The sequence below is a fragment of the Choloepus didactylus genome, chromosome 15, assembly GCF_015220235.1.
Source record: "Choloepus didactylus isolate mChoDid1 chromosome 15, mChoDid1.pri, whole genome shotgun sequence".
In the NCBI taxonomy this organism is placed as follows: Eukaryota; Metazoa; Chordata; class Mammalia; order Pilosa; family Megalonychidae; genus Choloepus; species Choloepus didactylus.
The window spans coordinates 44993988-45006815 of NC_051321.1; the positions used below are offsets into that span (position 1 = coordinate 44993988).

At 37.0% G+C, this 12828-nt stretch overlaps 1 protein-coding gene across 2 annotated transcripts in view; it reads right to left on the bottom strand.

The window, feature by feature from the left end:
- Positions 1-289: 289 nt before the first annotated feature.
- Positions 290-12828, bottom strand: part of FAS (Fas cell surface death receptor) — a 36089-nt gene continuing 23550 nt past the window's right edge. Inside the window, exons 4-10 of one of the 2 annotated variants that reach the window (XR_005211847.1) lie at positions 12645-12753; positions 10856-10917; positions 10627-10695; positions 9365-9432; positions 8023-8047; positions 6850-7251; positions 290-578 (exon numbers count right to left, since the gene is read on the bottom strand). Coding sequence is in view for 1 of the 2 variants with exons in the window: in XM_037804438.1 (XP_037660366.1) it covers positions 6914-7251; positions 8023-8047; positions 9365-9432; positions 10627-10695; positions 10856-10917; positions 12645-12753 (671 nt within the window). In the remaining variant the exon portion in view is untranslated. Of the gene's footprint in view, positions 579-3044; positions 7252-8022; positions 8048-9364; positions 9433-10626; positions 10696-10855; positions 10918-12644; positions 12754-12828 lie in introns of those variants that run through there. The other variant, XM_037804438.1, reaches the window with a different exon arrangement.

Sequence of the window (12828 nt, forward strand, 5' to 3'; positions counted from 1 at the left end):
GCAGCTGACTGATGACTCATCAAGGGGCGTGCTTCCACAGTGAGAGAATGCAATTGGCTGGATTTGGTCCGGGTGATCAGTTGGAGGCTTGTAAGCCGGACGGTTAGAGAACCTTCACTTTCTTCTTCAGCTGCTCAGTGAAGCTTTTCCTGGGGAGCTTGTCGAAGTTGCCAGTTCGTTTCCTGAGGAGTTCGTCAAAGTTGTCGGTTCGTTTCCTGAGGAGTTCTTCAAAGTTGCCGGTTCGTTTCCTGAGGAGTTCGTCGGACGTCTTCCTTGGAGTTGACAGCTTGTTGACGGCTCTGCAGAATTTGGACTCGTGCGCTCCCGCAGTTGCGTGAGTCACTTTTACAATTTGATGATAAGAGACATCTCTCATTGATTCTGTTTCCAAGGAGAACCCTAACTAATACATATATTAAGCCAGTCAGCACATTCCATCACCCTGGTCATAGTCATTGATTCAGGGTGTGCTTATGCCCTAAGCGGTCCAATAGGAATGGCTCTCAGGAATCTTGCTTTAATTGCCAGGACATAAGCAAGTTGTAATATGCAGATAGGGCCAGGATATCATTATCAATCTGAAAATGAAGTGGACAAATAAAGAGAGGGGATCTGACAGAATCACAGGGACTCCTCGCTGGAGGACCTGGATTAGGTTGGTACTTAAACCCATCCTATCTCTAAACTTCCAGTAAATAAATATGTTGCTTAAGCATCTGAATTGGGTTTTCTGTTAACTATGTTTCAAAGTATACAGCCAGGCACTGTGGCATACACATTTACATTTTATTTAATCCTTAGAGAAACACATAAGTGTTGAAATAATTTTCCAGTTTTATAGATGGAGAAACTAAGGCTCAGAGAAATTAAATTGTTTGCTTCCACCATTATGGGGAAAACAAATATTTAATTCCAGAGTTGTATGTATTGTAGTTGTCACCACTATAACAAAGCTCAGCTTGATGTGGGAAACACCACAGTCCCTGCTCTTCTCTTTTGATTCCTGTCAAAAGACCCAATAAAACTGAAAAAACAATTTGAGTGTTAGTTTGAACTTAAAAATGTAAAATAGGACATTGTTTCCGGCTCTCTACTGACTAAATCAGGTGACGGTTAATATGGCATTTTAAGTTCATTCCTTGAGGGCCACCCCCTCCCAATCTAAACAAATAGGAATGATACATAAAACATTCTAAAAGGAAAATAAAAAGACACAGCCAAGCTCAAAAACAAGATAGACCCTCCCTTGCTCAAAGAATGGAAAACAAATTCAAGATGACTTGGGCACAAGCCAAAGCCTTGTTGGGTTCCAGGTCTGAAAGCAAAGCCTAACTTGTTCCGGGTTTTGGTAGAAAACAAATGTGCCCCACCTGAGGATACAGGAACCAGACCAGGTGTTGAGGTAGTGCTTTCTGACTTATGAAAGATAGAATGAAAAACTATACATAACAAAATGCATACCTCAGTGGACAGAACATTCTAGTCTGACTAAAACAAAGCTACTGTCAAACACTGCTGGGACTATAGCTTATGTAAAGCTGTGGGCTGAAGAGACTGAGAAAGCTTAGACACAGCTTCGTGACCAGGAGCTGAACCAGGCTGCTTCAGATACATAACTGAATCTGGGCCATAATCCCTAAGATGCATGATCACCAAGACACTTTGTAGTCATGGCTCAGAACTAGGGCCTTTGGAAGGCCTGATAAAAGAACCCACATACCACAATTACATGGAACTTTGAATAGGAAGTGAGATATGGTAGGTTAGTATAGGTTAGAGTGAAAAAGTGACACATCCCAAAGTAATTTGGGCAGAGAATAAAAATATATTTACAGGGCCCCCCTGAGGAGCTGGGGGAAAGTGCGGAAGTGTTGAACTTCCTCACCTGGACTGACGCTGATGTTGTCACAAACATTAGGACTGGTGGTTTGATGTGCTGAGCCCTGTATCATGGGACTTGCCCTTATGAAGCTTGTTACTGCAAAGCAGAGGCTAAACGTGCATATAATTGTGCTTAAAAGTCTCCCCGAGTGCCTCTTTGTTGCTCAGATAGCCTTCTCTCTCTTTCTAACTAAGCCACCTTGGCAAGTGATTGCACTGCCCTCCCCCCTATGTGGGACCCGACTCCCAGGGATGTAAATCTCCCTGGCAACGCAAGATATGACTCTCGGGGATGAATCTGGACCTGGCATCGTGGGATTGAGGATATCTTCTTGACCAAAAGGGGGATGCAAAATGAAATGAAATAAAGTTTCAGTGGCTGAGAGATTTCAAATGGAGTCGAGAGGTCACTCTGGTGGACATTCTTATGCAGGATATAGATAACACCTCTTAGGTTTTAATGTATTGGAATAGCTAGAAGTAAATACCTGAAACTATCAAACTCCAACCCAGTAGTCTGGACTCTTGAAGACCATTGTATAACAATGTAGATTACAAGGGATGACAGTGTGATTGTGAAAAACTTGTGGATCACACTCCCTTTATCTAGTGTATGGATGGATGAGTAGAAAAATGGGGACAAAAACTAAATGAAAAATAGGGTAGGTTGGGGGGATGATTTGTGTGTTCTTTTTTACTTTTATTTTTTATCCTTATTCTGATTCTTTCTGATGTAAGGAAAATGTTCAAAAACAGATTGGGGTGATGAATGCATAACTATATGATGGTACTGTGAATAGTTGATTATACACCATGGATGACTGTATGGTATGTGAATAGATTTCAATAAAACTGATTTTAATTTTAAAAAAAAAAAAAGAACTCATAAACCATTAGGCAGGGAGAGGTGAGTTCAGAGAAATAGAATCTGCCATTCAAGATGAATTTTTTTAAGTTTATTTATCAAAAAATTAAAAAAACAAGTAATAAGAAAACATTTCAAACAAAACAAAACAAAGGAATAAGAAAAACAAATAAACTAAAAATAACTACATTGCTTCCAACATGTTCCTACCATACCCCAAGAAAATTAACAAACCATAACCAAACAAAGGAATAAGAAAAACAAATAACCGAAAATAACTACATTGCTTCCAACATGTTCCCACCACACCCCACAAAACTAACAAACCATAGTCATTCCTGAGCACTCTCACAACATCAACATTACCCTCCATAACTTATCAAGATGAATTTATAAACCAAAATTTAAAAATACATTAAAAAAACTACACTAGGGAAGTCAACCTACAAAATCAGCATGAAAGGTCTGCAGTTAAGATGTAGATAAAGAAATTCTAAAAAGAACATTAAAATAACTATGTATAGGGTCCTCAAAGAGACAAATGGTAGAATAAAATTATAAACTATAATAAATTGTTAATTAAAAATTAGCAGAAATGAAACATGTACAAGTAAAGTGTCAAAAACCAATCATAAATCTTAAGAATGAAAAATACAGATAACAAAATGCATACCTCATTGGATAGAACAGTCTGACTTATTCAAAAAGAAAATAATTTGAAGAGAGTACTGAAGAATTCTCCTAAATGCAATATACAGAGAAAACTTTATTTATAAAAAAAGAAAAGGAAAATCAAGAGAGCTGGAAGGTAACTCAAAAAGCTTTACCAGATAATACTAAGAGTTTCAGAAGAAGAAACTAGAGGGAATTTTGGAGAAGCATTATCCAAAGAGCAAACAGCTGAGAATTTTCAATAAAAGATGCAAGACAACCCTGTCTTTCTGATTGAAAATGTACTCTTATTAAATACTTAGAGTAAAAATAATTTCACACCCAAGGTCATTGTAGTGAAACTTCAGGACATCAAGAAAAAGAGAGGAAGGGAAACCTTAAAAGCTAATAGAGAGAAAAAGACAGATTACCTGTAAAGGAATGAAATTTAGATACTGTAAGACAGTGGATTAATCTGTTCAAAGTGTTGAGGGAAAATTACAAGTATTCTTGTAATTTGGTAGATAATTTTATACCCAGATAAATTGCCATTCAGAATGAAGGTGGAAAAAATTCTAATTTGCATTGATATAACTGTTATCCAGACAGTTGTACAGAAACTGATAATTCAATGGCTAAACATGTTCTGATCAAATCAGAAACAGGAGAATTCCACGGGCATGCCAATGAGGAAGGTGAAGACATCTGAATAAACAAAACTTACTATGTGATCTGTGACCTCTTTCTGCAGTGCATGGGTAACCCAAACTATGACACTCTTTCCTGGGATGCCCACAACAAAGATGACCCGTACACTAGGATGAGGATGATTTTGATACAAGGAGGCACCTCAGATTTGGAACGTGGCTGTGATTGTTAACATGGGAGCAGTCAGCTCAGGACCATTGGGTGAAGCCATGCAGAAAAGAGCCACACCATGAAGTCCAAAGACCTTGTCAACTTCTCCTCCCAAAGGAACCCAAAGCTCTTAGCTGCAAGTCCCCAGCATGGGCATAGGATGTTCTCTGTCTCAATTTCACCTTGCAAAGCTGGACTTCCATCAAGAGTAACTAGTACCAGAATTGCCCTCCTGCTGTCTACAACTAGACAAGGAAAACTGGACAACAGCCAGCACAGACTGTGATCTCTCAGAGAATAGAAATTAAAAAGATGAACCCTTTGATCACCTAGATATTCTGCCTTGACCACAGTAAGGGAAGAGGACCCCAATAGAGCATAGTCGTTCCTCTGAGTTGAGGAGACAAAGATTGAAGTTTGGGAGGCTGAGACTGTCAGACTTTACTGGAAGAGTATTGGAAAGGAGGGAACTACACAAAGAATTCTAGAAATCTGTAGACAGGATCTCTTAAATCTTTGGCTGAATACTATGTGCACATGCAGAGGTGAGTCTACAAGAGCCAGGCAAAGAACAAGTAGTGGGGAATGGAATAACTAATGGGGAGCTCCTAAAGCACACAGGGTTGAGAAATAATGAAGTTCCAATGAATAAGAATGAAGAGACCTCATTAAACAGACCATGGAAGGGCCAAACCTTAATAATAGTGCTAAGCAAACTGTAAAGTTAAGGTTACTTTAGACCTGCTCTAACAAAGATCTAGACCTGAGCTATCCAATATGGTAACCACTAGCCACATGTGGCTACTGGACATTTGAAATGTGGTTAAGTCCAAACTGACATGTGCTGTAAGTAGAAAATACATACCAGGTTTTGAAGACATGAAAAAAATACTGTAAACTGTCTCATTCATAGTTTTTATATTGATTACATGTTAAAATGGCAATACTTTTTGTGTAATAGGTTAAATATAAAATTAAATTATGAGAAACAGATGGTTCAGTGGTTACCAAGTAGCTAAATGGAAGGTATGCAGAAAAGAATATTTCAAAGTCCTCATTTAGCTTTCTTATCAATAAAGTTTACTCCTTAAAATTTGTACCTTCTCATCCACCTTCTAGTATCTAGCTTGTAATCCTGTCTAGCAAATAATCATGTGTTGTTCTGGAAGCATATTTTTGGTATTAAAGGCCTGTGGAGAGAATTATTTAACTGCTAAACTGGGCTAAAAAGAGACCAAAGAAAGCATTAAAGATTTATAAACTGATTATACTTAATAATAGAGAAAATGAAAACAAAATAAATTAAAAAAAAAAACCAGAAATACAAAAAAACTTTTAGTTAGATATTTTATATATATTTTATATTTTCAATCATAAAAGCTCTTTAGTTGGCTCTTCAGAATATACTTCAGTTTATAACTTTCTTCAATTTATATTTATATAAATATTATTTATTAAAATTCACAGTTGAGAACTTTTGGAGCTGATTAAATGTAAAAGGAAGTAGCAGCTGTCAAAGGGACTTGACTGTCTAGAAAGCTCCAAGCAATAGCAAAGGCAGTTCCTAAAACCTGATGATTATATTCCCTTACTATGTGTAAACTGCCACTTTCTGCCAACTTACAGCCAGAGAGAACACATTCTGGGTCAGAGGAGGCAAAATGAGGATCCACTTTACCAGCTTTGGTAGTAGACATAGGTTTCATGATATGCCATAAAGCTACCTTCTTTAAGAGGTCTTTCCAAACCAGGCTAGAATTTTCTAAGGAAAGTTCTGGCTTCTAATGGATCACTAAGTGTTTCTTTGTGGCTCTTCCAAGTTTGGAAGTGCAATAAGCTATTTAGAAACACATGAAGGAGAAAATGGAGAGGTGGTAACGCTCTAGTAATATTCTCCTGCTAATATTGCTCTTGAATCCTGAGAAAGAAGTAGATTATTTTGAATAAGTAGAATGACATAAAAAAATATAAAATATTCAAGCATTTAAATTTAATCTGCATTTTCTATGTGAATTCAAAATGGAAATATTTCACAATAAGATGCTGATCGTCTGTGCAGCTTTGAGGTAGAACTTTGTTAAATTCTGCACTCAGATGTATATGTAAGCTTTACCTGGGTATGGTCCTCTCAAAGTTGTAAACAAAATTTACCAAGATGATGATAAAATCTATAGAATTATCTTGGAGCTGGGGGAAGAATTCAGAGGCAAAGTGGCTTTTCCAGTGACTTTAACATAGCAACAAAAGATCACAACTTCTATTGATTCATGAAAGGGGGTTGGCCTGTGGATAGACATTTGTGTTATGCATGTGCTAATTATAGTCATACCTACAGACTCATGTGTTAGATATTAGAGCATGATCCCAATATGTTGTCCTTTGTATTCACTCCCATTTGAGGACTTAACATGCCTTTGCACTGACTTGTGACTGTGTCTCTTCCCAACTAGATATTAAGTATACTTGAAAGCAGAACCATGATATCCTCAAAACCTATAAACATATAAACTTTGGAAATCTAATAAATGAAAAGAGAAAATATACCCAGTAAAAAGCCAAACAATATTTACAGCTTTCAACTATTAAGAACTTACTGAAACACTCAGATTTCCTTCCAATGATTGCACATACTCAGAACTGAGTTAGTTGTTTTTCACTCTAGGCCAAGCTTTGTCTTTCATTTTCATTTTTGAAATTTGCATCTTCTTGGTCATTAGTAATGTCCATCTTGACACTCTCCTGAATTTTCTCTGCAAGAGCACAAAGATTGGCTTTTCTGAGACCTTTAATCAAAGTGTTATATGCATCTTTCTTCCCATGAAATTGATACCAATTACGGAGCAGTTGGACTTTCTGTTCAGCTGTATCTTGGGGATGGTCATTCTTGATCTCATCTATTTTGGCTTCATTGATACCATTCTTCCGAACAAATTCTTTAACTTGATTTATTTTCATTTGCCCAGCAATATTACTGATATGTTTACTCAGGTCAATATCTGAAAAACAGAAAACAGTCTCTGAAAACTTGTTCTTCTAAAAAAAAGTTCCCATTACTACAAATCATGTTTATTTCTTCCTTAGAGTACTTAAGGATACAACCAAATCATAGAGACCTGAAGAGCCGATTGGGGAAAGAAACAAAATCTAAAATAAAAAAACTCTGAGTTTTAATCCTAACTCCTGCTATGTTCCCAATGATTTGCTATATGACTTTGGAAAGATATATAACATCTCTGTATCTTCTGTTCTCATCTGTAAAATAAGGGGGTAGGAAAAGATCACCTCTAAGGACCCTTATGGATCTGATGATCCATGACCCACCAAACTAAAAGGGCAAAGAGTTTATGATCATCTTAACTCTGAATCACATCAAAGAGCAGGACTGATCACAGTCATGTATGTTGTTATAAAGATATAAGATTGGCTACACCAATTATAAGTAAGTCTACAATTCAGATTAACCTCCGAGTCAGCTGAGGCAGGAATTCTGCAATATACCTAACTGGATAGGAAGGAAAATGTTCTTAAGTGTCAGAATATAGTGTCTCATTGCTGCTCCCTGATTTATTTTAAATTATGGGCAATAGCTATAGATGTAAAGAAAATGCCTGATATACCCTTGAAGGTGAACAGGAAGAACTGTAAGTGTAAGAAATAGCAAGACCCCACAATATGTCACTGAAATGAGTGACATTATTTTACTCTAAAGTTGACCTAGTACTTCTAAGGAAGCCATCTCTATGAAAATAAGATAATAAAAGCCTTACCTGGAAAATTCATTGGCACCATTTCCTTGGGAGAAAAAAAAATGGAAGCAGGAAGAGAGAAAAATAAAAATATGTTTAGAATAGTCTAAATATAATTTCTTAATTCTTCATATTTCCAAAGGAAGCATAACCAGTGGCTTGATATATAAAATTAGGATACTAAGTGATTAGAGATTCTTTTACCATTCAGATTCTGATTCTGAAAGGTTCCAGCTTTGTCAGAAACAAAGCAACAATTGTTTATTTTTCACAAAGGCAAGAAACCTACTGAATTCATGGGAATGGGCTGAGATTATTTTTCATATAGATTCATTAAAATAAACCTAATCATTCTAAAATTTTCTGTAGCTGTTCTTATATTTGACACCAGAAAATGATATTTTTTTTTCCATATTGATTTAAAGAACCCTAACTCCCACTGAGCCCTGTCCCCAAATATGAAAATCATTATTCAACAAAACAGAACTGATTTTCTCTCCCTAGTGTATCTTTTTGCTATCTGAAATGCTTGATCCCATGTTGGAAAAAGATATGATGAGGGATAAGGTCAGTAGGCAGCTGGAGAGTTGAGCTGTGCCTTTTTTTTTTTTTTTAAGGCAGTTTTATTGAGATATATTCACACACCATAAAAACCATCTGAAGTATACAATCACTTGTTCACAGTACCATCACATAGTTGTGCATACAACCCCACAATCAACTTGAGAACATTTTCATTACTGCAGAAAAGAAATAAAAATACAAAAGAAAACCCAAATCCTCCCATACTCTTTATCCCCCCTATTATTGACCCATAGTATTGGTGTAGTACATTTATTACCATTGATGAAAGAGTACTAAAATAATACTCTTAACTGCAGTCCATAGTTTTTGCAATAGGCACATTTTTCCCCATAAACCCCTCCATTATTAACTCCTTCTAATAGTGTCATACATTTGTTCTATTTCATGAAAGAACTTTTTTATAAGCTGTTCCTTTTTAATGGGCCTTAAAAGGTATCTCTTTCCCAGGCTTGGATATGGAAATCACAATGTTTTTCATATGCTGTGGAAGGATATCCAAGCAGCCTCTGTGCAGGAATAATAACACCAACGTGGAACACAGAGGTTGGCCATGTCCTTTTTTCAACTCACACTGAGCACATTCTCACTTACCCCTTTGTTGATTCTTACGTTATTTGTACAGAAGCTTACTTAAAACATTAGGTGCCACCTCCTAATTCATTTTTGGTGCCACTCTAACCCACGCAGATAAATAAAATTTTTAAAAAGTAATAGATACAACTCTGAATTACTACTTTCTCTATATTTAAAGAAAGTTGATGCATGTTTCAACACTTACAGTGGTTGACGCTGTAACTTCATGGTGACAAATCCTTTCTTTCTTGCTCTTTCTGTGTCTTCTCATCACTGAAAGCTCAAAGAAATTTCAATCAGACTCAGTTATCAGCCTTACAGGAAGCATGTGGGAATATCTTCTCACACTAATAGAAGTGTGAAAAACGAAGAAGGAGAATTCAATGGTGAAGGTGAAGGGGCCTAATACCAGAAGAGGAAGCACAGTCCTGATTTTGGAAATCCCACTGGAGGAAGCAAGTGTTGTAAAGATAGGCCATATCTTAATTGAGGTATCTAGTTACCACACACTGGCCTAGCCTGAGGCTGGCTTTTGACTTAGGCCTGGCTACCATTACCTCCTCCCACCAGAGCGGAGCTGCATGGTGTGGCTGCAGCAGGGCATGGAAGCCAGGGGAAATGGAAAGTCAACCTCAGCTTGCCCTGGAAAGGCTTTTAATGTCCAAAAATTCAAGTACATGTGCTCAGAAGAAACTCAAGTACACACATTCAATGAGTGTCAGACTCGGAGTCAGTGTGAGATGGAAGAACATAAATCTGTAACCCCCAATACAATGTAGGGTTTAAACTTGAGTGTGTATTTTTAGCTAAATAACCTCTAAATGCAAGGCAAACTCTTTATCTTCAGATCAACTGAAGAAACAGTTACTTGTTCAAACAGAATTTTTCCAAGGAAAAATTGGAAGCTTCAGAGCTATTGAAAGTTGGCCCCATCCTCCATTTAACGGATGATTTAGAGGAATTTTCTAGAGTAATTACAGTTATACTCAATTTTTACTTACACACTGACTTTACCAAATAACCTTTGTGTAAAATGCATCATCACAGTATTTTAAAGTAAGGAGGAAAAAGAATAAAGGGAGAGGAGAAACAAGAGTCCCCCCGCAATGCCTCTCCTCTTGCTCTTTGTGTTCTCTTTAGCATCGGACGATCTCAATGAACATTAAAGGATTCCTTCTGACTCTTGGCCAGCTCTGATGCTGCCTGGATGAAAACACCCTTGTTTGTCAGAAGGATGGGAATACCAATCAATGCCCAAAAACAGTTGCTCAGAAAGATTAGCTGAGACATAATATCATCCATTCATATCAGCTCTTGGGAGTGCATTAAATGGCAAGAATTTAAAAATACAGCAGAGCTACCAAGATGGTAGGAGCCTTCTTATGGAGAGGATATAGACAGAAATTCTTTTGAACAACTACTTCCTGAGTTATTTCAATTTATCGTTTGAACAAAGTAGAAACTTACTCCAGTATATGAAAGGTATTATTAGAAGCAGGAGCAGGAGACACCACAATAATGAGTTAGATGTGGACCCTGTGGATTAGAACATTGAACATTGTACATAAAAATTAGCAATCTTTAAGGTTAAGCAAAGTGCTCTCAGAGACAGACTCAAAAGGGATTGACTTTTTTCTTATTTTACATTGGGGATGGGAGAAGGGGGAATAGTGCCATAAAAAAAAGAAATCGTAACCTTTTTCTTTGCATTTAGTGTTGCTGGTTGGTGTGCATTTCTCAATGATTCCATATTCACACCTAGAAAAAAATACAAAGAAAATACTAAAAGTTTGGTGGACTGATGCCTCAATCATTTTCAACGACGCACTATAACTCTGGAGCCATTTTATCTTTGCCTCTCTCTCAAATATTTCTGGATTAGTATTAAAGCTAATACAACTTAATAACATAATCTGGATGTTTGGGTGAAAAAATGTCTTAAGGAGTGATTCTATGTTTTTAAATGCCAAGAGTTAAAGGAAGATAAAATATCAACATATAAGACAGAAGAGAAAATAGAAACAAAAATAAACTTAAAACTGGTAATAAAGCAAACCCTTAAAACAATAGGAAGCAATCATAAACCACCAAAAGCAATTTCAAAAATGAACTATGGAAAAACAAAATGGCCAGAAAATAGCATTGTCCATGATGCTGCCTATGGAGGCTACCAGCCTGGTTGTCAGTTTTCAGTATCAAAGGATGATTAGAAGAGGCTTTTGTAGGATTTTCTTCAGGTGACCAAACACTGACAGTCAGATTGTGTGAGTTCACAACCTGGCTTTGCCCCTTACCCAACTATGTGACCTTGGGCAAGTCATTTAGCCCCTGTGAGCCTATTTGCTCATCAATAACAAGGAGATAATAATACTACCTACCACATACAGGATTGTGGTGAGAAGAAAATTAAATCAAGATCATAAACTATTTTTAATTACTATCTATTACAATCCCTACCTATCCTGTCACCATGTGGACACTCTCAGACACTCAGAGCTAGAAAGATGATAGGGTAGTGCACATAACATATTTTTCTAGCAGAGAAGAAACATAATGTCCTTACTCTTTATGCCTACTATATGAACCCCTAAAAGTTTCTCAGAATGAATTACAAGTTTTATAGAAGTGAAAGAATAGTAATCCTAAACTTTTATGCTTATACAAAATAATGTTTTAAAAAGCAAAGCCACTTTCACAATACATATTATCCAATCTGATCTTCATAGGAATGAGGCAGGTAGGACAATAACAGAATTTGCATCCTATGAGTGAGGAAACTGAAGCTCAGAGAAGTTAAATGACCTGCCCAAACTCACTCAGTTAATCAGCAGAGAAGTGAAATGCACAATCAGGTTTTCTAAATTTGGATCAGAACGAAGCTCTTTAGCATGAAATACAAGGCCCTTCATGATCTGGCCCTGGCTCCTTCTCCTGTCTTACCTACACTCCAACCAGATACCCTGTTCTCCTGAGTGTCCTCTTTTTTCAGCTGCTGTTCCCTGCCTGAAATGTGCTTTCCATACTTGTATACCTGTTAATGCTTTTACTTTACTTTCTTCAAGCCTCAAGCCATGTGTCATTTCTTCACCCCTGTCTCTCCAGGCAGATTTGAAAGGTTTTCCTGTATAACTTATAAAACCCTGGGCATAAGTCCCTTCTGATGCTTGCCACATGATGACACAAAATAGCCATTTCTTTTCTTGACTCTCTTTACTTCTGGACTGAGACTCTTGAATGTCAGGAATGTATCTTGCCCATAACTTTAGTCTAAGCAACCAGCATAGTGTTAGGCACACAGGAAACATTCAATAAATGTTTGGTAAGTGGAGTCTGAATGAAGGAATGACCATCTAGCTGCTTGGGAACTAGACGCTTGGAGACTAGAATCCAAATTCCTAACTTGCAACCTGTGTTTCTTCCCCCTAGGAAGACATTATCTCTCAAGGTATATTTAGTGTTTTAATCAGAGAAAGACTAAAACTTACGTAATGCAAGCTTCACAGTGTTCGCATAGAGGAATGTTACAAAAAAAGTTTGATTTACATCTGCACTTGGTATTCTGGGTCTTGTTACAGTTTTCTTCCACTTCGAAGCCTAGAAAACCAGTTTGCAGACTGTTAATGAAAATGATGGGCAGGAGCTACGTGGATTTTTGAGATCCACAGCTGG